Raw genomic sequence first — 26,652 nt, 5'->3', positions numbered from 1 at the left:
ATATTTTCATTAATTCCAAAAAGATATTACTGGTGCAAATTCCATTCACCAGGACAAAGAAAGTTTAAAGTGGCATGTCAAAATAAATCAAACTCAAGCCATGGTTATCTATACCACTTGTCCTGTTTGGGGGTTGTGGGGGGGCTTGAGGCAATACCAGCTGTCATTGGGCAAGAGACGGGCTATACCTTGGACTATGTCAATCCCACGGCTGACATACAGAAACAGACTAACTTTCATGTCTAGTCTTACACCTGCGGGCAATTTAGAGTCACCAATTCACCTGACAAGCATGTCTCTGGAGGGAGGAGGGAGGAAGCCGGGGTACCTGGAGGGAACCGAAGCATGCACAGGGAGAAGGTCCTGTGCGGGGAGGGACACACACCAGGAACCTTCTTGCTGTGAGTTGTCAGCTATTGAATTACCCATACTAAGAGATCAAAAACCACATCGTACGAGGTGAAACATTGTTTTATTATTCATGTTACATATTAGGTGTCAACGCAGAGTATACATGTACAAACATAACTTCTCAAAAAATACATCAAACTGAACTTGGACTTGACTTCTAATCAGAAAAAAAAATAAAACTACCTCTCTCAAAATAAAATGTTTCCTCAATGTTGATGTCTGTATTTCCTCCTATTTAGTTTTAAACTAATCTGGTTCTGTTCCAACAAGAGTACAACCTATAACGAGCACTTGACGGGTAGAGACATACCATAGAAAACACACAAATACATTCATCACCAGCGCCTAAAAATGTTCGACACACCTCTTCCTAATAAACTACAGTCAAATAGTCACTGAGGAGGATGGAAATGGTAATGCAACATCATTTCACTGCCCTGAAATGTAAGCTATAGTGCAGGAGAATAAACGGAGAGGTTCAGTATTTAAAGAAAATCAAGATAGTTTTGCACTGGTGTGATTTTAACAGTATGATTTTTTTTCCAACTTAAGCTATAATGCAGTCTTTTAAGACAGAACTGTAAAAGTACACATTGTGTAAGTTATATCCAACACATTGCTGAAATAAACCTCTGTATTAAAATATAAACTCTGAACTTGCACCACAGTATTTTAGATTTATGTAACCCGGCTGCACAAAGATAAACATCCAGCTGCAGCCAGAACTTTCCTCTGTAAATACATCTGAGAAGATCAGTCAGGCCTTGAATGAATGAATTAAATCAATGTTGAATCTTTGAGATTAAAGACCTTTAAAACCCTGAAATGTAAAAGAACAGTTTAGTTTGTAGATTCAGTGTCTTCTTTACCTGTACTGTCACTTTGAAAAAACAAGGAGTGAACTTTCAACAGTGATCCCCAATGTATGAGCCACTGCACCCTGGTGGACTATCAAGGTACTGCACGTGGGGATTCAATAAATCATCTAGGATAAATAAACATATATTTATTGTTTCCGATTTTTAATTTTAACATTTATACGGAGCCTCTGATGTTCAAAAAGAGTGAAAGATTTTAGACTGTATGCACAAGTTATAATGTGCGCATAATAGTGGAGAATAAGTTAAAAACTTAAACTTTTACTTTTTGGGACTTCAGAGGCTTGGTACATTTGCGCTTGTTTTTTTAACCTTTATGTGGACGGCTTCGTTATTTAAATAGGCCCAGTTTCATGTGTACGTTTTTGGTAACACTTTCTTTGAGGGGTATGCATAAGACTGACATGACATTGTCACAACCATGACTTGTTTAATGTCAAGGTGTCATAACGAAGACATCCTTAACAGTGTCACCTTTGCATTCAAAGTGACATAACTGACTGAATGACAACAACAATAAACATTCATAAAGGCTCCTTCATGGTTATGCCAGGTGTCATGTCATGATAATGATAGGTAGGGCTGGGAATCTTTGGGTGTCTCACGATTCGATTTCAATTCTTGGGTTCACAATTCAGAATCTAATTTCGATTCAAAACATGATTCAAAGTCTTTTTTTTAACTTCAGGATCTACTCACACTGCATGAAAAGTGGGACTTCCAGCAGTAACCGTCACAGTTCATTGGCGTGGAAGTTGAAATAAACGGGAATTTACAGTCAACACACTAAACTGCCTGAAACTGCCAGGAATTGCCGCCGACTGGCAGAATCGCGCTATGCAAATGCAAATCAGGATAGCGTGTGTGTGTATTTGTTTATATGTGTGTGTATACAGAAACGATTGACAGTCTCACAGACGACTGGCCACTCATCTGTGAGAATGGCTGAATTTCTTGCTGCTCCATTTGGCTGAGTTAAAGAGCTAGCCTTAGCGCTTAGCAGGGAGTGACTGATTAGCCCCTCCCCCCCCAAAAAAAATATCTATATTTGGAAGTTATGAATCTGTTTAAAATCTCAGAGGATAAGAATCTCGATTTTTTAATAATTCAATTTTTTTTCCCACCCCTAATGTCAGGCAGTCTTATTCATACCTCTTCAAATAAAGTATAACCAAGTTTATTTCGATTTAAGAAGAAATAAATGGGGACTATAATATGTTAGTTTAGAGTGTTCGATAGAGATGTGTAATTAGAGGTTTGGGTCTGCACCAGAATATTTCAAGGTTTAAGTCGGCCTGCAGAATTCTTACACTAAGATGAACAGTGGTTGGACCTTAGGCTGATCTGTGGTGACAAAACAACATTCATCGGAAAAAAAACCAAATCATTCTTTTAAATAAATTTCCTGTTTGGAAACTTCAAACGGACATCTCAATAAATTATACATTTCTTTTTTTTGTTTATTTGGAATGTACAGTAACGTCACAGTCTGCTCTGATTTAAAAAAAAAAAAAAAAACATTATAACTGAGTCGTGTGTACCCATGTATCTGCCTTCGTTTGTAATTTACAGTAATATGACCTTCCTAATCGGTCTGTCTTCTGATTGGTTGACTCCGATCAGCTGACCAATAAGCAGGTACACAACCCATAGAGGCACTATGCAACCACGGCAAAAAAATAAATCAAAGTTATTCGATCATAGCAATATATTGTGAATATATAATTCTATCTATAAAACAAAAGCCCTCTTGTGGCTCCTATTTCTAATACTTACAGAAGTCTAAATGTAAATCATGACAAAAATCTAACGTAATTAAGAAGTAACCCCCGTAATAACATGTTTACAATCTCGTCAAAACGTACAGCCATGAGGGGAGACATGAAAACCTCCAGAGAATTGGTGGCCAAACAGGTTTGAGTCTCAGAGCAGGTTGGATGGTGGAATTATATTCTTCATTTTTCTAGCTTGTTTTTTCCCATTAACTTAAGCATTATAGGGGTGCCAGATGGCCTAGCGGCTATGTCGCACGCCCCATGTACGGAGGCTATTGACCTCGTCGCAGCAGCCATGGGTTCAGATCTGACCTCTGACCTGTTGGGACCTCTCCTCCCAACATTTCCTGTCTCTCTTCAGCCGTCCTATTGAATAAAGGCAAAAAAGCTCAAACAAAAAGAGAAATGCAATTTTTTGTAATTTCTTAAACTATACTGTTGCTTACTGTACCATAAAAATCTTTTCTTCTTGATGTGGGCGAGTTATCAACAAATGATCCGGAGGTTTACATGTCTTCCCTCATCACTGTAAAACATGATAAATGCAAAAGGCATATTCCAAAGTTAACAGTACAAATACCAGAGAAACACTAGCAAAGAGGGACATTTAGTAACAAGTAGTGAGCTATAGTGATGTTCAGTAGAGGTGAAACTTTGAGAGCGACCTGGATTTGCAACGTGTACAGATTCCCCCCCCCCCCTTTTTGTCCCATGTGTACCTTTTAAACGCCTCCACATTTTACAAACACAGTATTCCTGTGGAAAAACAGTCATAGCGTCTCATGTCGACTCAGTCTGTTTCAGTACAAACTCACATTCTCCCACTCCACCAGGTACTGCACCTTCCCGCCAGGTGTGACACGTCTGGCCAAAATCCGCACTGCCTCCCCTCCTCCCCAGCTGCGGGTCACTGTCCCTTCAGATCCTCCTACCCCAACACCCCCACCTCCACCTCCTCCTCCTCCACCTCCACCTCCACCACCACCTCCCCCACCTCCACCTCCACCTCCACCTCCCCCTCCGCCCATGCCGGCCTGGTAAGGAGGCAGATCTCGCAGGATGACCGGCTCCAGCTGCTTCTGCCCCGTCTGGTGTTGGTGTTGGTGTTGATGGTTGTGTTGATGGTTGTGTTGGTGGTTGTGTTGATGGTTGTGTTGGTGATTACTTTGGTGGTTGTGTTGGTGATTCTGTTGGTGGCTGTGATGGTGCTGGTGGAGTTGGTGGTGGTTGTGATGGTGATGGTTGCCGTTGGAGTTAAGTGGGTACGGGAAGCAAGGAGGTGGTATTCTGCAGGAGTCCTCCACGCTTGGAAAAAAGAGACACAAGCACAGAAGTCAGGAACAGGCAGATACATAAAAAGGTTTTCAAACTTTTAGATACTTTGATTCTTTCTAGACCACCTGTTTTGAATATATACAATATCAGTTCTTGTTATGAATGAAAGTATTGATGTAGCTAAGCTTTTAAAGAAGCTGCAGGACATCAGTCATCATTTTAAGCCAAAGATGCTGCGAGAGTTAGCGACAGAGCAACTGTGGTCCATCCAAATTCACAGGTCATCAAATACAGACGTTTCTCATAAAGACGCAAAAGTTACATTTTTGTGTCTTACAATCAGACAGACAACAGCGGAGGTGATGGCACAAGGACACTTGGACCCCCTCGAAAACGAGATGGTTCATCTCAAGGGGCAATCCATCAAATAAACAGAATTTCTCACAATCACACAAATAAATGTGCAGTAATTCAATACTGCCGCCCTTCAGTTCTTGGTGCTTTGGTTCACTCTTGCTGCTCTCACTTTCCCGAAGTTTCACAAACAAACACTCCAAAAACCACTGAGCAATACGAGCCAAAAGATGCTACTAAGTTTCACCAAGACCAAGAATATACGTTTATTGACTTAGCTATACTGCGGGCAAAAACATTAGAGAAGTCTCAACTTGAAGAAAACTGCAGCACCTATTGCAGGTGCTTGGATTAAGAACTTGGCACAATGTCTGTAAATGGAGAGAATAACACACACCCTGAAAAACAAGTTGGATGTCTATGAGGGGATATAGAAATCATTTAAAGACTTTATGAAATGTAGAAATATTGGAAGGAGGAAGACTCAGGTTGAGATATCTACAGAATTACAAAAGTGCCAAAAGACGCCAAAAATCAATGAAGGCGGGATTTGGCAATATGTAACTCTTGGTTTATGAATATACATGTGTATGTGTGTGTATATAATGCATGATTATATTATATATTTGTAGCTGTGGGTGAGGGGTTGGATATAGCTGGTTTTTTTGGTTTCATTACATTGCTGACTAAGGGGGGGAACATAATTTGACGTATTTTGTTGCTCCAAATTGTTAATGCTTCAACAAAAGGAAGCTTTTATATCCGAGGAAACTCTAGCTAATACAGAATAAAACTATGCAGAGTTAAACAGCAAAAAATCCCAGTCTTGTTTTTTAATGTGTAGGACATAAAGGGTCCTGCAGAGCTCAAAGCTCAAAGGCAGAAACCAACGGTCGGCTTGTATCATAAGCAGTGCAGCGCATCTGTTCAAACGTTTGTTATTCTGTCATAAGCCGGACTTTTGTCATGATAGAAGAGTGATCAATCAATGCACTCAGCTGCCAACAGTAAAATTAGTGGTCCAACAGAGCAGCCTCCAGATGCCACTCTGGATTAGTGAATGTACCTGATGCGTGTTTATCAATGTCGTGCAGGAGTTAAAAAGGAAACAGGGTGACATGTGAGTAGAAACCTGTTGTAGTGATGGAGACTCCGGGAGAGGGCTGTATTTCCGTTATACGAGGTGTGGTACAGGGCGTACATCCGCTTGGGAGGAGAGCTGGGGACAGAAAGCACAGAGGTCAAAGACAATGATGGAATTACAACATCCATTTCAAATTAAATCATTGTATCCGTATGCAGTTCAAAAATAAGCACAAAAACATCTTTTATAGGTGCAATCAACCCAACAAAGTGTTTGTTGTGGTCACTTATTTGAATAAACAACATTTAAAGAGGTCTTTGCTGTCAACAGTTTCTAACATTTTCTAATTAAGGACGTATCCCACCTTCATGGAGGGGTACTGGAAGACATCTCAGAGGTGGATTCATTCAAACTTAAACCTTAATAAATCTGTTTCATGCTACTATTCAGCTGATAGTGTAAATCGTAAAAGGATGTTGCCTGCAAGTGTCTGAGGCAAAGAATAACTGTGTTGTTGCAAGATTTTTCTTCTGTCATCTTTCACTAATAACTTGTTATTGTTATTGGCAGACCTGCCTCCTCTTCTAAAGTTTGCCTTGTCGTGTTTGGTCTGTGTTTGTCTGTTCAGGCGGGCAGGACAATGTCAGGGAGGAAGCTGTGACCATGAACAAAATCCTAAAGTTTAAGGCGGTTAGTCAACAGTGCAGCTCCCCGACTCAACACATATCACATAATATTAAATAGGAGACACGAGCCTTTCCCTCTCCCATTGAACCATCAGTAAGTTACCAAGTGGTGCAGCACGTCCTTACCTCAAACCAAGCTCCTCCTCTGACTTCCTGGAGTTGTAAAGGCTGGCCCCTCCCATGTAGCCATGGCAACATGGCAGCAGCTCAATAGGGTTGGCATCGACTGGGGGTGGACAAGGCTGGGCACAGGAGACACACATGGATCAGCTCGTGCGGGTGCCAACATCATCACAGGATTCAATCAGGTCGTGATACCGCCGTGATCAGACATACGTTAAGATCAGTCTGCACGGGGACCGTTCAGTTTTGAGTTTTTAATAATTCTAGGTGAAGGTTTGCGTACTGAAATACTGGGTTGATGTTCATTTTTCACTCTTAAGAAACAGAAAAAAGCTTGAATTTGATGTTCCTTCATCACCTGAGGGGCAGAAATGTCTTAACATCCACACTGCTAGCATTAATGGATGTGAGTCACATCATCAGGGCTCATCACACACAGCCCTGGGATGTTTTCCCCTACATATATCCCCTTGCATCCCATGGAGGTGTCTGCTTAGTGGGGCAGTTCTCTCGTCACACCTACTTACTATCCGTGAAAACTTAAAACACCGGAGCATCATTGCTGCAGCGATCAATCACGGGAGAAACGTCACCTAAAGGTACATGCATTTCTCATCGCTGGCCTGTGACATACGGCTCCACTCTGGGCCCCTTTATCGCTCCCTTCACTGGCATTACTATTAGGACGGGAGATTATTATTCAGTGGCCTTTGTCAACGTCTGTGCCTTTAAATGGATGTGCTCTGTCAATGCTGCACTGTCAAGGTGCCAGCGCCACCTGGCCAAACTGTAATCGACTGCAAAGTGCACTTGGAAGTGATCCCAGGCTACAGCATATCAGCATTCCTTCCCATCTCACTTTCCCCCGCACGACAACGAACCTGCTCCTCCAAGACGGACGGAGATTAGCATCAATCAGAGGGGGCACAAAGGGGGCCTGGAAGTGCCAGAGTGAAAACGGGGTGTTCTGTGGAGCGTATTGTTCCAGGATTATTGTATTTGCACACACACACACAGGGATCACAGTGTTGTGTAGGAGGACACAGTACAATGAGCATTGACGGTTAAGAATGCAGTTTAAAAATAGTAACTGCCACATGTGATGTTTGCCTGTTTCCCCCGGGATCCGCTGGGAATTGGGTCTGATGATCATGATAAATGCGGCGCTGAACTGCAGATGTTGATGAAATACATGAGCGGGCTTTCTGTGCAGCCGAGTTTGCATTTGAATTATAGATTTTAACTGAAACGCACGACACGTCAGGTCTCACACGCTTCCTCAAGACTCTGAAGCAACAGCAGGAAATAAACACACGGCATAAAAAAAAAGAAGGAGAAGGAAGAAAATGTGGAGGCACCAAGCTGCACCGGGGTGTTTTAAAGACACGCAGACTGATCTAGACTGCGAAATGAACCTTCATCACAGCCTCTGACTGACAGGTTATTTGGATCACAGAGGGCTGTTTACCTGGCTGCATCAAAAAAAAAAAAAAGAAAAAGAAAAAAATAATCAGGACGGTTTTGTGGCCCAGACTTCCTCCCCCTCGCCCTGAGTTGAAGACAAACGCACTGACCTGTGTCTCTATGATGCGGCGCTTTGATTTACGTGACTCCGGCCCCCCCACTCTCCTCTGGCAGGCCAGTGACAACGGGCTGCAGAGAACAAAAACACATAAATTAAAAACATACACAAACAGCCCCAACGTGCAGGGTTTGGTTTATTAGTTTGTCTTCATAAAAGCCACTTGAGATGTGCACGATGAGAGCAGCGAGATGATTCTGATGTTTAATAAAAGAAATAGATTTCACATTTATATGAGCCCATGAAGCCTCCATAAAAATAATAAAATAATCCTATAAAACACTCCTCTTCCGTCTTCTTCTCTCTACCTAAATTCACCTCATATTCTATGTTTTTCTTCTGTGTAAAAACGAAACTGCTGATTGTCTCCTGACTCATTTATAAAAACAAGACTGACGCTCTGAAAGTCTCCACAGAAGTAGCCCCTAGACACTGAAATATCCATTACAACCCACTTTGATAAAGGTTGAATGGCAACATATCCCTCATGTTGCTACAAACAGAGCCGCATAGGTAGCAGGCATTTTAAAAACTTTGTGCTGGGAGCAATTCAGGAGACAACAGAGAGATTCAAATCACGACGTCTCCTCCTCAGAGATGCAAATTTGACATTTTTTCTGAGGGGCAATAAAGAAGATGAAGCGAAGTCGAAGCATTGATGTCAGTAAAGTGTATCAGTGAGAATTGTAACTTATTTTTCTGCCTAATTTACCTGCAGTTAAAGGGGACATATTATGATCCTGAGTGTCTACCGACCTGCAAAATGTGAAATAAACCCATCCAGTCCTTTGTTTGTGGTCTGCATAAGTCTTACAAATGCTCCGTTTCAAATGTGCTCTCCTTGTGATGTCACAATGGGATTCTGGTGAAAAAAAAAGTACACTCCCCTGCCCTGGTTTCTCCACCCATGGACTCCATCCCCAGCCTAGAACAAAACTTTTGCGCAGGTCTGCTATTTTTATTCTCGCTACATAAACAAACAATGAACCAAATGTAATCTGAGAAACACACACCAATGTACACCGCAAACAAAATACATTACACGAGACCCGCATTAAAAACACAAAATTAATCAGTGTAAAAGATAAAAACTGATGAGGACAGCATAAATATTGCCAGGGGCGTGTCCAGACATTTTGGACTGGGGTGGCCTGATTGGGGCGCTGACTTGTGCAGGGTGGCCTGATGTTTGTGTGCACACACATGAATAAAGAGCATTTATTTACCCCTTCCGTCTGCACCAATCACCAACATATACATCTTCTTAGCTTAATTCTTCAAGGACTCAAAACTATATATATGTCACATTTTAAAGTATTTAAAAAATTGCAAACAAACATCTGCACACTGAGAACTATGAGCTGCCTGTTGCAACTGCCTGATTTTAAGTCCCACCTCTGGCACCTTGGGTGGCCAATAAGATTTCAAGGGGGGCCCCATGCCACCCCTCTGGACACCCCTCTGTACACGCCCCTGGCTACTGCACAACCCACTCACAGCCTCAAGAAACACGATTCAAAATTTTGATTGAGGTTTACACGAGGTCGCATAGCCCTTGAAAATGGGAAAACTAATCAAAGTAAGTTTGGGAGAAGACAATCAGAGGATACTAAAGATTACGATTCCATGCAGAAAAACGGAACACTTGTGTTTTATAGTCTCAAATTATACGAGTTCTTGTGAAAATAAAAACCTTATCAAACCACTACCCCCTACACACTCGTGCACTCTAGAGACAGATCCACTGAAAGTATTTCATTGTAATTCAGCCCGAATAAGCACCAGCCAAATGCTAGAAATTATTCAAAATGAAAAACCGTGCCTATGAAATCTGCAGACTACAGGACAAGTGCACACACACACTCTCTCTCTCTCTCTCTCTCTCTCTCTCTCTCTCTCTCTCTCTTACAGATGTACAAACGTAAGCCCACACGGGGGTTTTATACCCTTTTAGGAGATTATTAAGTCACTGATACTTTTGCTGGCATATGAAAACTGCAGTGCTTCGGTTCCTACGTTAATTGTTCATGTGTAATGACTGTGTGCCCTGTGGGAATCCCGAGGAGCTTTATTGCGATAAGAGCCGAAAAGAGAGATGCTGTCCTTACTCTGACCTTCTCCGGTGCGTGATGCTGATAGGTGGGTCGGTGATGAGGGGCGACGAATCGGTCGTCAGCGGAGGCGGGGCTCGGACCTGAAGCCCGAAAAGACACTTCTTCTTCTTGATCTCCTTTCCGGACACAAACCTGCGGGCCACATCAAAGGAAAAAGTGGTACCATCCAGGCTGGTTTCACCTCAAAAATATATATCTTCTTCTTCTGTGTGTGCGTGTTTTCATTACTTCTCTTTGATGCTTATAATAAATGTCATGTTGTGTAACAAAATGCACTTTCACTCCTTATGGAGAAGAAGACAGCAGCATTTCAAAGGTAGAGTCTGTGTAATTAAGTATACATATTAATTAGAGCAGACTTTGCCTGGAGAAATGTGCAGCTTTGTGTCTGCGAGGCTAATTTTAGAAACTGCATGAAAAAATTAAATAAGCCTCTGCAGTTTTTTACGTGATTTAATAACGGTGACTTATGTCCTTCTCTACCACAAGGAAAAAAAAAAGGACCAAAACATGTCAAATCTCATCTGGTCTCTCTCTCTGCTCCCCCTCCTCACTCTGCTTGATGCACACCTGATACGATACCAATTAGTGCAATTAGCAATTAGCACTCAGGTAGGAGAAGGGGTGCTTCTGATTTGCAGTGCAGACACAATCTGACAGTGGACAGTCCCTTCTCTCCGTGCTGTATCCTGTTAGGATCTACTGTTCAGTAAGCGCATACAGTAGGCCGATATTTGTTCCTACTTCGTCTGATTCATTCAGAGTGGAAGTGGCTTCATTAGCCCGCCTCATGTTATTGACACTCAAACTCAGATGTGATCAGCACGATGGCTCAGTAAATAATACAAAACTTCACACTGCATGTAAACAAATTAACAACTTAACATTTGAAAGGCGCGATAACCGAACCGGCCGCATCCATCCTCGTTTGTTTTGAAGGTAAAGTGGCGCATTGTGGGTGTTAAAATACATTTCATTTCCCGAAAGGATGCCTCAACACCATACTGCACAAAAACCTCGAAGTTAGGGTCCATGCTGAAATGTTCAGTCTACTGAGCTGGACTCAAAAAATGCCCGCTGAACGACCACGAGGGTTCAGTCTACTGAAACCCAAGACTGAAAAGTCCGCACTCCTTAGTGAACTGTGGATTTTCAGAAAGGGCCAAGGCGATTTAAAGTGGCAGGGTGTTCAGAGGAGGTGGCTCACACACACTCTGTGCAGAAGGTGAGGAGCTCTTTGCTTTCCTGTGTTTTTTTTCCTCCTTTCCCAAATCATGTATTTATTTGGTAACCCTTTATTCTGACAGTCCATCTGTTGACACTCAAGTAGATATCAGAAGATATTCAATTGCATGTCAACAGCGTGTAAGTTCATATTCAAAAAGTTAAATTACTTGCATTCAATGTACGGTGGGTAGACTTTAAGTAAGTGTTATAATCTGTTGATTGTCAACTAAATATTACATTCATAGAAAATCATGTTAGCAAGTAATATGCAGTTGACTATCTGTTGATTGTCATTTAATCATATCTTTAGTCGACAATCAACAGATTATGAACAAGGGTTAGGGTTAGAGGGGGTTAGGGTTAATAACACAGAAAAAAAAAACACAGTCAGCGGACACTTTTTGTCAAACTTGAAATGTACTTAAAGTCTGCCTACAGTTAGCTGAACGCATGTTACATGACTGCTGAAAATGTTTTGTTGAATATGAACAGACACACTGTCGACATGCAACTGAACATCTACTGATAGCTCGTTGACTGTCAACAGATGGACGATCAGAATAAAGTGTTGCCTATTTATTTCCAGTACTCGTGCTTGTTTAGATTGCTGGAGACCTGGTAGTCCAACTTTCACTCTTGTTGTTTTCTGTAGGGTAGTTTTTAACTTATTTGGTAGTTTAAGGGAGAGGTGCTGCACGGTCAGCTAATGTCTAATGCCTTCTCATCTTTTGTTCTTTTTGTCCAGGGTCTCTCCAGTCCCTTTTGTTCCATTATTATTTCTGGGAGGAATATTTACAGGCAAAGAAAGCTCAGGGTTAAAACCTTGTATCTATGCAGCATACGTTCTGGTCTCCTTTATTTTTCAGCCTCGATCTAATAATTCTGGTTAAAACACTCATTAGTCGTTACATTTTGTTCATTCTCATTCAAAGTCACACCTTTCACCTCTTTCATTTCAGCTTCACAAAGCGCCGAGCACTAAGAAGACCCCTCTATTCACGGAGCGCCGCTCATCAATCCAGTCGTGTGTGGTCGGTGTTTATTCTGCTCATCATATGCCATGACTTACCTGTCCTTGTGCGAGTTCAGCGCGTTGAGGAGATTGTGACAGCGGTCTTGCCTTGGCGTGTCAGAGAGCTGGAGGAAAAGACAGGAATGAAAAATCAAAGCTGTGTTTACACAGCGGACGGCCATCAGACTGAAACCTCTAATGCATACAATCGTTTTCTTTTACAGACACTGACAGCTATGGTGTTAATATGGTAAAACTACGTGCTGCTGCAGACACCCGGGTGGAAACAGCTCGCTGCGATGTAATGACAAGACAAACAATACATTAGAAAATTGTCTTTTAAAACCAGCTTAAAGGAGAAACAAAGGACTCAGATAAATGTATGTGAAATGCAAAGAAAACTCCCAGAGTGTTTCTCTCACTCTCTACTTTTATGTTACTCTTTATCCTTTGTGGAGCATCATCAGACTTTAAAGCAGGCGGGATTACAACTTTAAGCCATGACACTCTAGTTTGAGGATTTGCCAACACACATTTATGTTTACAAATTCTGGCTTGTGTCCTAGATCAGTGATTCCCCAACTAAGGATAGCTGTATACCCCATGGGTTAGGCTATTTGTTCCATCGACAGGCCTAATAAAGAGATTTTTTTTCCCTCTGGTGCCCTTCAGTGTGGGGATCCAACTTAGAAGTTTTTTTTTTAAAAGTCTGAGGCACTCGGTAGATAAAAAGCCTTTCTATCATCGGGGCAACATGCCGATATGTTTCAGCCTTACGGGCCTGTATGAGAGCCTGAATGGCTGAAACATCTTCGCATGTTCAAACCCTTTTCGATATCATTGAGCCATTTTCACATACACACTCACAATCTAGATCATTTCAGCAGGACTACTCCGGAGATTCTCCTGATCTGGCTCTATGTGATATATGTGGCACAAAGGAATGGCTGAGCAGATGAATTATACGGCTTTCACACTTGCAGACAGAAAACTCCTGATATTTCCAGGAGCAGCTAGGAAAAGTAGTCCTCCTGAAATGATCTAGATATGTTCAGGAGTGCAAATGTGAAAACAATGTGAAGTGGTAAATCTGGATAAAACATTGAAAGTTAAAGTTCCTAAAGTAAGGAATAAAAAGTTCAAACAGTCGGGCCTAGATAATGATTCAGAGATACATCAAATGATTTGTTTAGTTTTATATGTATGACTAGTTTAAATCTTAAAGTAGCTCAAATAATCAGATAAAGGCAGGCTACACTAGAATAAAGTAATGGATAAGTTGTAGAATTGTTCAGCTCAAAACCAGTGTACTTGAGTACTTGAGCTCGTCTGACCGGGTGCCGTCATGTTGTGGATGTGGAACGAGTGTCCTGAATAATACGAAGAGCAACAATCTGCCGTTCTTTAACTTTGTTGTGTTTCCCCTTTGAGCTTTGATAGAGGTCATTCTGTTTCAACTTTTAATTTGTACTTTAATGCTGCTTAATAAGCTTTAAGTCTCAAACGTTAAAAAGGGCTGGCAGCATTTCACATCATTTCATCATGGTGCTCAAACTAGGAAATATCAATACCGCGCCTAGGAGCAACGACTCCCAATTCTCATTGGTGAAGGACAGGATTTCATGGTCAAAATCAAAGTACTTCCTCTTGCAGCAGAGCGAGAGATGGTAGAGGACTAAATGAGCCAGATCCACCCTGCATTTCAAACACACACAAAAATATAAGGACAAGTCAATAAGATATGGCGTACGCACAATAAAAGAAATGCTAAATAATGCAGATATACACAACATATTTCAGAATGTGTTTCATCATTAAACTCAATAGAGCAGTATCATGGTGTGCTGTGTTGTTGATTGAAGTAGCTGTAGCTCAACACCATGTTTTCTCTAAAACTAGAACTGTAGTGTATAGGAAATAACTTCATCCTTAAATGTAGGTGAACATAAAAAATCAAGAGATAGCTTCAGCTTGTTGTGTCGCTAACATGTGAAGACATATCAGACTGTGAACATCACCAGGTCATGGGTAGTCTTTGGATGGTCTCTGGTCCCTTTGTACATACTGAGCACTGGAACTGATAAAACCTGTAAAAGACACATGGGAGAATAGTCCAAATCAGACGAGGACCACATAGACATAAACATGAGGAAGCGCCGGTAGCCTAGTGGCTAGTTTGCACGCCCCATGTTTGGAGATTATAGTCCTCCAAGCAGGCAGCCTGGGTTCAAATCTGACCTCTCTTCTTTCCTGACTTTTGTCCCTATCCTTCTTCCTGCATCTCCCTCTATCACATTTTTCAAGCCTGATGCAGTTTTGGCAGATGGCTGTTCATCATCAGTCTGAAGTTTTTCTTGCCCCTGTAACTTTGCTCAATGTGCTCATGATGGATTAAAGGTGCACTATGTAGATTTGGGAGTGAAATTTGAAAGATGGAGAAGTGAAACAATTCCATAGTATATTTTCAGATTAAATATACAAACTTTATTCAAAGGTAAAAATGGGTCTCTGAACACTGTCTGGAGCTAAAAAGCTCCCAGGAGAGTTACGCTTTCACTGTTGCGGGCGCCCCCCACCATAACTTCTCTCGTAGCATTTTATCTTCCAACAGTGTTACAGTGACCAGATTTTCCTCTGAGGGCAGTGTGTGTACAGGTTTATGAACATACACCACAGAATCTGTACATTTCTCCAACTTTCACATTCCTCTACCAAAACTACACAGTGCACCTTTAATGTTGGATCTTTGTAATATAGCGATGAGTAATGTCTTTTTACCTGCTCTTTTGTAAAGTGTCTTAATATAACATTTGTTATGAATTGGCGCTGTACAAATAAAAATTGATTGATTGATTGAAGGCAAAAGCCACGCCCCCCTTTGGTTTTCAGGCTGGACCTTGGAACAGCCAGCAGAGCTCTACTAGAGGAGCCGTTTTCACATTCGCACTCCCCCTCCTATTGACTCAAGGTGAATTCTCCTGATTAAATCCTGCTGCGTTCTCACATCAGCTCACTCGGACTTGCTGCGGAAAAAATACAAGGGGTCTGGCAGGAGAAACTCCGGGTGTCCAAGCAAAAGATTTGGCTGTTTGCGTTCACACATATAGCTCCTACAGTAAATATCAGGAGTTTTCTGCAAGTGTGAAAGCCCTATCAGACTGCGTCCTGGCTCATAGGGGGATAAAAGCTCAGAAATACAGGGACGGCCCATGTTGGGACGTAAAGGTAAATAATAATAATCCTAAAATCAACAGGCAGGTAGTGAAGGGATGCTAAAATTGGGGTGACGTGAGCACATTTATTGGTTCTTGTCGAAGGCGGGCAGATTCATTTTGGACAGTTTGAAGGCGGTGGATTATTTGTTCAATGACATCGAGCAATCACAATTCAGACACACACAAAAATCATCGAACTAAACTAAAGCTAAGACTGAGTGAATACTCTTAAGTATAGATGTGTTCCTTTAAATTCCAGCTTGCAGACTTTTGTCTCATTTAGTTGTAAATCATTTTTCCCCTTGACCTCCAGGTCTCTCTCCTCCAGATATCTGAATCATATAAATTACAGAAATAAGCAGACAGGTGTGTCTGACCCTGAAACTCAGCTCCAACCTCAACTACATCATGGTACATCTGTCCTCCTATATGCACGTGTATCGCTGAAGGTCACTGGGAAAGATGAAGCGCAGACACAATATGACGGCAGCGCACGCTTACTATTCCAACTGTGAACCCAGTCTTCACTCTTCCTCCATCACCTGCTCAGGCAGATGTTGTACCAATCCAGGCCTCGCTATCCCCGGCTGTCAATCTAAATCTAATCCCTCCCCTCTCTCTTTTTTTCACCCCCCTCTCCCGTCAGTAACACGGTGTCAGGGCGTGTGTACAACCCAGCAGGCTAACACAGATGGTTAATGACAATAATAACTTAATGGATGGAAACATTTTATGACACGCGTGAGATGCAGCCGATCAAACTGCACAGACATCAGCAGCCTGAATATCAAATCTGAAGCACGGGCACAGAAGTGATTCTTCTGCTGAATGTGAGAGGGGCTTCCTGTTCTTGTGACACACGTCAGCACGTTCACTAACATGCAATTTAGTCTTAAGCTAATTAAGCTAACTCTGTGACATGTGAAGCTGTCATGAAGACGTCTTCATCTGATTATGTAACGCAGACCGAAACCCTGCCGGGATGATTCATCTATTAGTCGATGTATCTGCAACTCACTCTGTTCATCTGATTATTCATCAAGTTAATGAGATGAGTATTTGTATAAAATCAGATAATAAAAGAAACTGATGCTTTTAAACGAGGTAAACTGAGAAACCACGTGCCTAACATGAAAACACAACATGTCCAATTAATGGCATGTCATTATGGTTAGTACTGACTTATTTATAAGGCCCGGGAACAGAAGGAATCACACATCTAATGCACAGTAGCTGCTCTGTCCCAAAACAAATCTGACATCACTCAATATATTTTTATCGGAATGTATTTCTTTTTTGAAGATTTCTTTTTGGGCATTTTCGTGACTTCATTTGAGAGCGAGACCCCTCACTGTGTCAGTGCTCCTCCTGCTGCTCTGCCTCTCTCTACACATTCAAGTTGCCTTCAGGTAGATAAGGAGCTGAAGAGCTAAGGGGGTTAATTTGAACACCCCATGTATAGAGGTATACAGTCCTTCAAAGCGGGCGGCCCAAGCTTGAATCTGACCTGTGGCTTCCCCAATTTCTCTCTCCCTGATTTCCGACTCTATCCACTGTCCCGTCTCTCTAATAAAGGCATATAAAAACAAAAATAAAACATCTAAAAAAGGGTTTAGTTTGTCCTCTTGGTTTTTGCTTCCCACAACACACATTCACCACTGATTTACAGACTGCAGATTCTTTTATAAGGCTGTTCTGCATTCATTTTCAATAAATTATTGTTTAAATTACTTTTAAACTGTGTGCTCTTTGTACAGCTCACTGAGCCTGGATTGTGTCACCTCTAAGCTCCCTCTGCAGTCTGGCGCTATGAAATATTAGCTTAAAACCCACTGAGCTTTTGTTGTGCTCAGGCATACTCAAAGTGAACTGCTATGATTTTAAATGTTCATCAGCTGCACCAACCATGCAAAATCTTTTATATTTACAGAAACCAAACAGTCCAGAGATGTGTGCGTTAATGCTCAGTAACTCACCTGTCTCCATAGAGTAATGGCTTGGTTAGACACTGTGTGCAGGCCTCATGGAACCACTGACCGCAGCTTCCACACTGCAGCATCTTCAGATTCCACCTGCGGTCCAACCACATGAAACGTTGAGAGAGTCAAAACACAAAAAAAATGATTGATTCAATGTGTCCAGTTCCATTTTGAAATATGTCTTCAGGTGTAAACTCTCACCAGGTCCTACTAAACCTCGAGATGTAGCACTTTGGAGCTGGTTGTAAATGGCTTTACATGCTAAGTTTGGAGCTGTTTGCAAAAGAGTGCAACATAAACAATGCAGCAGAGTATGAAACACGCTGCAAAGAGAGTTTGTCTTAACAGTCTTTAGAAGCTTAAAGAGAATCTGCTAAAACTGTTGAACTCGTGAATGAAAGGCTGCATGCAGGCTAAAAAAAAAATTAATGAGCAGATCACCTTGACCTACATGGGATCACGTTCAGAAAAAAAAAGCATTCGTGATCTGCACATGCAAACGTAAACTGGCCTCTGCAGCGTCACTCACTCTCCAGGGCCGGCACAGTAGCAGTAACACTGCTGCTGATTGGTCAGATGCTGCGGGTCCCAGTCTAACGACGACAGCTGGTAGGGGAGCCGGAGTTTCATGAACTGCATGAGCCGGGCGAAGCGTCCCCGTTTCAGGGCCCCTCCTCTCTGAAAAACAACCATTTTTTTTTTTTTAGGACAGAACTGATTGGGGCGGTGAGGTGACCCCCTCAAATCACTGTCATGTCGGGACAGCGAGGGAGACGGATCACATTGGGTGGAGGGAAAGCAATTTGTTTTATTGTAGGTCGGCTGTGAGAGATAGTGTCCGAGTCGTTGGCAGGCTGGACAATGAGATACGGACATTGACCGATTGACAATTAAGCGTCCGCTTTCTCATCTCACATCTACAGAACTGGAGCACATGTGATTGATTGACTTTAAATGTACTTCTCTCAACTTCAGGGTAATTCTTCAGCTTTCATAACTATTGATTCTTCATGATTTCTTGGACACAATGTAGAACATCTAATATTCAACTCAATAGTGGCTGAATTAGCTCGTTTCTGCTGTACACAACAGTTTAGTGGCAGTAAAGCCTGATATATTTGACTGGATTTCTCCCACATTACACACTGAATGTTTTTTTTTTTTCCCCCCGCAGAGTGTGAGACGGAGAGATTAGCAGCCTGACCTTGGTTGAGACGGCAAAGACACATTGCCGACATATCCAGGAATCGCTGTCGGCTTCCGGTTCGATGGTTGGCGTGTGGCACTCTGGATGATAACCTGTAATGGGAGGAGGAGGCAGAGCGTTTAATTCGTTTTTGCAAGACAGACAGCGAGAGTGACAATAATAATGGCAGAGCGGCTCCAATGTTAGTGCTCTGATGGTTTTTGTTTCAGCAGCATGCAAAAACATTTGACTTTACTATTTGCATCCGGGGATCATCGAGTATGTTTGTCTGCTTTCCTCCTCGAAACAAAACTGTCAGCAAACAGTTCCTCTGAAGCCGTGAAGGCGGTGAATCCCTGCTTGTTTGTAAAACTTCTTCCCACTTCATTTCATCATAATACTTTTTAAAGTCCCCCCTCCAGTCAAACATGTGTTTCTATTATTGTAACCTCACTTGGATGTTTGAGCTTCACTGTGCAGAATGATGCATGTGCACTGACTGACACGAGAAGCTTGTTTTCACATTCATTTGTAGACGGATAGGAAAGTTTCTCTGTGCTCACTTTAAAACTTGAGTTTTTTTAAGGCTTGCACATAAGAGCATGATTACCAGGTTTAGTAAGACAGTGCACGTACACTGAATAAGAGACTAATAAGAGCGCTTTCACACGTACACAAATCTAACAAAATCTTCAGGGTGACCTGCATGTGTGACGCAAACTGCTACATTTTTTTTTTTAGCTCGACTTTACCTGGATTTTTACCTGCCAACTCCCCCTTGAAAATTAAGTGATGGTGGTGAGAGTCGATGTGAGAACACAGCAGGAAGTATACAGGAAAAATCACAATGAGCGAGTGGGAGGGGCTGATGATGAAAAAAGTTGTAATCATAGAGTCAGACTCCCACTCGATCAGGAGTGCATACATGATAAGAAATGGCTAATCCTAAATTGTTGTTTTATAACGACAAGACATGAAATAAACAGAACACTGCGTGGTGCAAGAACTAACAAAGTCCACCACCATGATGACATGTTTTAGCTTTTATATCAATGCTAAGTGTAGTTCTACAAATTCACCCTATCAACAAAAGAGTGGAGAATAACATCCTGTCGAAAGAGAACACATCATGAGCCAGTTTAGGGTTATAGCATCTATTGCGCGTTTTACAGTCTATGGTCGTGCGCAGGTCGCAGGATATTAACATCATCAACCCCTCCCATTAGCTCGTTGTGCATTTTCCTGAATATTTCCTGTTGCAATCCCACATCAGCTTGCCACGACTTCACTAAATATTCAAGAGGGGGGCTGGCTGGAAAAATTCCAGGTAAAGTCGGAGAGAAAGGGGCGATGGTGGACTAGTGGTTAGTTCTCACTCCCCATGTTAAGAGATTAAGAGTCCTCAAAGCGGGCAGCCCGGGTTCAAATCCATCCTGTGGCTCCTTTGCTCTCTCCCGGATTTCTGACTCTATCCACTGTCCTGTCTCTCTAAAACTGCATAAAAGCCCCAAAAAAGTCAAGAGTGAAAAATGCGGATGTTTGCGTCCACACATGCAGCTCACCTCGAAAAACTTCAGGAAGTTTTCAGGAGTTGTGTTCAAGCGTGAAAGCACCGGTAGACTTTAAATAGTGGAGAATGAGTGGATGTGAGTCTGACATTTTAAATAAAATGTTCCTTCATTTAAGTCTGACTCACACGTATTCAATAGAGAAAATCTTTGTCTTAAACTTGGACTTTTATTTTGAGTCTAATTTTCAACCCCTGAGGGCAAACAGTACATCTCATCTTTTCACTGCTCCTGTCCTGTACATGCATGTGAGGTATTCTCTGACTAAAATCTTAGACTGCTTCTTTTAAACTTGCAAACATTCAGGAGATAATGTAAAGTCCCACCCATGTGCTGTAGTTCCCTTTGAAAGAATCCCATTTGCGATATAAAATACATAGAAGTTAGAAGTAGTCGATCTTGTAGCTGAAGGTCTGATTTTCTTTTGTAGGTTATGTCAAGGCATCAGTTATACTTTGAGTCTAATAACCAGTTAGAATCTCCTGCAGTAGGTTAACATCTTTGAATAAAGATCCATGTCTAAGTGCATCTGGTTTTTATTCTGCACTCGAGCCAAAAACTCACATCCATCATTCAGGATGGATGGTCGTCTGTGTTATTTCTTTTTATAAGAGCGACGCTGTTATTCAGCCGATTGTGTCCCTTCTTCAAGGTCAGCACAAGAGAGCCGGTGGAGGAAAAAAAAATAACACTTGAGAGATCTTATGATCAGACGTGTTTCCTTACCGTGGCGACACTTAAGACAATTTATGAGGGGTTCTTTAAGAGGCGGGGCGTCACAAATACAGCAAACTTCTTCCACTCCAGCAGCGACTGAGACAAACAGAGAAAGACAAGACACAGAAAGAAAGAGAGAGAGAGAGAGAGAGAGAGAGAGAGAGAGAAAGCAAGCAGTCAACAGCATTAATTTATGTATATTGATTCACATCCTTGCCACCTCATTGATTCCAGTGTCTCCTGCACCCTTTTAGATTTCACTTCATCTGACGGGCGGATATTCAGCCTGCTTCTAACAAGCGTCCAACTCCCCCCCCCCCCACCCCTCCCCTTGCGCTTGATGTTGAGGTGGAGTGGGGGCGCCATTTCCCTGAGGAGTCATTAGTCTAATAAATTCATAAATAGACTCTAATACGGCAATTACATCTCAATGTGGCCCCGATCAGAATACTCAGAGCGCTCAGCATCATAACCTTGAACGTGACTGTCATTTCTGCTCTGAATTTTTCTTAGAAGCAATTCAGAGATCCTTAGACAAAAAAGAGCAAAGTTTTAGTCTCACAAGGGCGGGGGCGGGGGGCGGGGGGGGGGGGGAGAGAAAGAATCAGAAAAGTACTCCTTAAACTCCTCAGGCAAAGTTTCAGAGTTGGAACACACACCTGTACTTTCAGATGAGTTGAGCACTTCCACAGTTCCAAACTCAAACTAGGAGAGTTTTTTTTTTTTTTTTTTAGCCAAAGCAGAAATAAAGTGCCCCCAATAGGAAGCCATTTACTCCTCTACCTCAGGAGGGGGGGGGGAAGAGTTTTTCTTACACGAGTGAATGTCCTTTCTCAGCACCCAGAACTCGGAGTTGTCCTCAAATCTCACCAGACAACATTGCTTGACTCCATCTACCTGAGAGGGAGATAGCAAGTGAGCAGAATGATTGACAAAACTAAATTGAAGTCTTTTCAAATCACACACACACACACACACACACACACACTTACTCTTTTCACATTTCCGAGGTACAGTAGTCCATCACTCCATCGAGCCAACACATCATCTCCTTCACTTACTCCCCCCATCCTGAGGAGAGAGACAGAGAGAGAGAGAGGAGGAGAGAGAGAAGGGCTCATGTGAAATGGAAATCCGATTTATTCGCTGAATACTTTGCTGCTGTTGCTGACAGAGGGGTTTATAGCCCCGGCTTTCCTTTTTTTTTTTTTTTGGCTTGCTCTCAGACAAACGGGCTTCGGTGCAAAGGGGTTAAAATCTCTAACACCCCCCCCCCCACACACACACACACACACACACACACACACACACACACACACTCCCCTCTTTTCCTCTTCATCCTCCTCCTTTTAGACCAGAGCATAGCGACAGCCTGTATCCACCACAGTGAAAGATGAGAGTGAGTACACAACCAGAGAGCAAGACAAATGATTACTGCACACATGAAACACACACACATGCGCGCAGACAAAACACTGCATGATGACTGCTGCAAGATTGAATGAGCAAGGATCACTTGAAGCGGGCACTTTGCAGCTTTCTTCTTCTTCTCCTAACATCTTAAAAACTTGAATAGATGCATGAAATGACTGTGCAGGCTATATCTCTGCACATTTGTTCCAGTGCATGCACTCCAGTCAAGGCAGACGCAGGATGCAAAACACTGTGCGTAGCCTTTCTGTGAATCTAAAATCAGACAAATTGGGCAGTGTAAGCTGACCGGTGAAGGGTACCTGTCAAGTCGAACTCCTTTCCGTCGGGGTCACAGTGATTCCTGGGCAGCCTTGACATGAAATGCCCTCATCTGATGTGGATCTCCGCTGCCCAATTACTGCCCGCTCGGATGCGCAGCCTGCGTGTTTGCAAAAAGTGGATGATGTGCATGTATGTCCCTGTCTGTGCCAAGCGCCTGTGTGTGTCAGTCAAGCCGAGGAGGAGGAGGGGGAGGAGTGGAGGGAGGGGGGGGGGGGGGGGAAGGCGACTGACTGACTGTCCGTCCGTCTCTCAGCCTAGTTTGTCCGTCCTCCGCTGTGCCGTTTCGTCATGTTCCCGTTGCTTTCACCCTCCTCGCCCCCCCTCTATTGATGCTATTAAGGCGGGTTTTTTGTCAGAGCAGCACCGGAATCAAGCCGCCAGAGACGCCATCATCCCTGCCTCGCGCTCTCCACCGACTTGTTGTGACGCAGACATAAAACACCGAGATAGAGTGGGAGGGAGATACTGATAGAGGGGAGGTGGTGGAGGAGGTGGTGGTGGTGGAGGGGTGGGGGGTCCACGGCGAGAGCAGCACCTTCCCGTCTCAGGAGGCGCTGACCCTAAATCGTTGTGACAAGGTGGGATTGTGATGTCTGGCAGGCAGCACGAGGGAGGGACGGCGGGTGACAAGTACCAGCGGAAGCAGCGCGCGCAGCGACAGGAGCCAATTAAGTGTCCAATTAATGAGTTTAGCCGCCTCATTAGTTGGTCTCAAACAAGAGGGAGCAGCCGAGGGAGGACGACTGTGGAGGAAAGTTTTCTAACTGGGATGGTCCCAGCAAGCAGTGCCGAACATTTTTTTACTTACATTTTTCAACAATGATTACAGTTTCTTTGTTCCCAGATGGATGGGATGTAGATGGTGTGATTGTTTTCTTTAGATTATTAAAGGGAATATTTAACCAATGATTGGACATTGAACCATCTTCTCTGATCAAAAAGTCAGCCATAGAAGAACACTTTTTTCTTTTTAATGTTGTAACTAAATCACTAATTAGCATTTTCTAAAATTCCTTTAATTATCATCCTTAAAAAAAAACCCAATAGTTTTATAGCCTACAGATTTTTATTATCAAAAACTCAAATGGACATAAAACGATATCAGCAAGACAGATGTGAGAGATATCCTGTTTCACAACACATCCGGAATAATAATATTTGAAGTGTGATGGAAAATATTGTTCAAGCAAAATGAGTTCTGGCTCTGACTATTACACAAACTCAAGTTTCAGGCTATTTGAAATACCTGGCAGAAACAATGCAAACTGCTCAGTGGGATGGTCGTAAAACAAAAGCTGCACCTTATTGAAAATAAATCAAATTACCTTAAATCTTATCCATTCCTTCCACATCAGAGGCAACATCAGGCTGAGACTGTTTCACAAATACTCACATATGTTATTTTAAAGATGCTTAATTAAGCGTAGTGCAAGGTACATTATACTCACAGTTCAGTTGCTTTTGAGGAAAACGTCTTGTCAGCAGGCACTCATCCAAATCAAGGTGTTTGTTTATTTCTCCATGTTTGTGTCTTTTGCTGTTTATTTACATCTTACACGTTATTACTCACACCAGTCAAGCGTGTGGGAACACCGTGCGGTTCAAAATGGCCCCTGGCAGATTTTGTTAAGTGTTAAAGTGGACATTTCCGGCTGTCACCACTAGGTGGCGAGCAAATACAAGAACTACAGCTGGAGTGGAATCAGCAGGGCAGTCTGTCTGAGGGATGCTCGGGGTCATTAAGTTCATAAATGTGATGTGATTTTTACTCATTATATCAGGTGTTAAATAATATAGCGTGTCTTTTTGTTGTTACGGGTTGTTTTCAGACTATTTCACTGTTTTGTAACATCATGTACAAAATGATCAGTCATCAAGGATATAATAGTTCTGATTTTTTTCCATTAGTTTTTAATTCTATTTAATTTTTGTTTTCAATTCAGTTTAGTATTAATTACTTTTTAATTGTGTTTGTTAGTTTAGTTTTGATTTTGTGAAAATGCTTACTTTTCTTTTCCAAGATATTCTTTCTGCCATTTTTGCATTTATTAGACAAGACAGCTGAAGAGGGACATGTTGGGAGGAGAGAGTGAGGGTGATGACATGCAGCAAAGGGCAGAGGCCGGATTCGAACCCACACCTGCTGCAGCGAGGTCTGTAGCCTCCGTACATGGGGTGCACAACAAAGCTGCTATATAGGCAATATGGCGCCCCTGAAAGTGCTTAGTTTTGGGTTAATTTGAACAGAAATAGTTCAGAGAAAGATATCAAGCAATTTCTCCAAAAGTACCCTTTTAAATATTTTCATAAGAAAGTGAAAAAAGTTTTACCTGCTGCAGTCAGCATGAAGCTCATCCAAAATCATAGCTGACATACCTGAGGCAAATTGTAAGGATGGGCGATGTCTCACTCAGTATGTTTGTGCCAAAGATAACAACTAAGGACATTTTCTCTTATTATATTTTACTTAGTCAGCACACAATGCAGTTTCAGTTAATTATTGTTTTTTTTTGTAAAGCCTTGTTTTTAATTTCTTAGTTTCAACTAATGGAATTGTTTCTTCATTTTAGTTCTCGTCATTTGTTTGCTTTTGTTAACAATTCATGATCCTGGTGATCACGTGACATGTTAACACTTTGAACACAGAGGTGATTGAACGTCTTCCAACATATAAATACCTCAGCAAATCTGTCTTTTTGTCACCATCTCGAGTGTCTAAAAAAAAAGAAAGCTGAGGGTGAAATTGTGTTTCTTCTACAGAAACAAAAGCTGTTTTTCTTGAAAGAAAGTCATCCAAGCACCATTTCTATCTGTGACTATACGGAGATATTCTTTATACGCATGCTACCTCATCGTCACAGAAAATGCTGGACTCAGTGTACCATGCTGCATTGCGATTTGTCTCTGCTTGAGGTTTTCATACACATCATTGTGTCTTGTAGAGAGAGGAGGTTTGTCTTCCTTGTGAAACTAAAGGATGGAGCATTGGTACATTTTTCTTCATAAGGCTACGTGGCCCGCCTTCTTATTCATGCTCCCTGCTGAGTCCTAAAACTATCAGCAGCTGTAGCCTACGATCTGATGGACTCATCATAGGTCTCGCTCTGTCTTTGGTGGAAGTGTTGTTAGTGTGTTAGCTCCTTGTTCTTGGTCTGAGCTGCAGAGTCACCTTACACTAGAGCCCATAGTTGGCTTGGAAGATTTTAAAACCAGGATAAAAGATCAAGGATGAAAACTTAAAACCAAAAAAACATATTGGTTAAAATAATCCGGGTCAAGACATTCAAAAAGGCCTTTAGGGCTAAAGCATTTAAAATACAGCAACGCGTATTGTTTCCCTCCACCTTTATGAAGTATTCCCTACCAAGAGCACTGGTGGTTTGAAGGATCCAGAAGCACTCCTGTTGTGTCTTTTTTATTCACAGGATAAAGGATCATTTGACCATGCACTGTATGCACTTGTTTCTCTTCTTAACACTTCTGATTTGTTGATTGATGTCATTTCTGTTTATTCTCTGACCTTTGTTCCCTGTGTGAAAGTTTTATGCTGATGTGTTGACTACTAGACTCCACAGAAAAAGAGATCTTGTATCTCAAGGAGAATATTGTCCTGGTAAAATAAAGGTTAATACAAAGGTCCTGTTTATCCTGACAGCAGGAGAAGTGGGCAGCAACATTTCCAAATTCAGTGAGCCCCCCAGCAATTAACTG

At 42.1% G+C, this 26,652-nt stretch overlaps 1 protein-coding gene across 4 annotated transcripts; it reads right to left on the bottom strand.

The window, feature by feature from the left end:
• Positions 1-453: 453 nt before the first annotated feature.
• On the bottom strand, positions 454-24,548 carry phf1 (PHD finger protein 1). Of its 4 annotated transcripts, XM_061049906.1 has the most exons (16): positions 22,920-24,368; positions 22,179-22,257; positions 22,002-22,083; positions 21,196-21,282; positions 18,920-19,014; positions 18,245-18,393; positions 17,713-17,808; positions 14,540-14,608; positions 14,093-14,216; positions 12,579-12,646; positions 10,277-10,414; positions 8,161-8,239; positions 6,590-6,705; positions 5,826-5,912; positions 3,880-4,369; positions 454-3,590 (listed from the first exon to the last, which is right to left on the bottom strand). In XM_061049906.1, exons 2-16 carry the CDS (start codon positions 22,254-22,256, stop codon positions 3,588-3,590), a joined length of 1,761 nt encoding a protein of 586 aa, XP_060905889.1. In that variant the 5' UTR covers position 22,257; positions 22,920-24,368; the 3' UTR covers positions 454-3,587. The 4 variants fall into 4 exon arrangements, with proteins under 4 accessions (XP_060905889.1, XP_060905887.1, XP_060905886.1 ...); XM_061049904.1 differs by lacking the exon at positions 22,920-24,368 and adding an exon at positions 24,390-24,548 and having other exon boundaries at positions 454-4,369; XM_061049903.1 differs by having other exon boundaries at positions 454-4,369; positions 22,920-24,367.
• Positions 24,549-26,652: the final 2,104 nt, after the last annotated feature.

This window comes from Labrus mixtus, chromosome 11, assembly GCF_963584025.1.
Source record: "Labrus mixtus chromosome 11, fLabMix1.1, whole genome shotgun sequence".
NCBI lineage: Eukaryota > Metazoa > Chordata > Actinopteri > Labriformes > Labridae > Labrus > Labrus mixtus.
The sequence above is the reverse complement of the archived record's forward strand: the minus strand, read 5'-3'. Positions and strand labels throughout refer to the sequence as shown.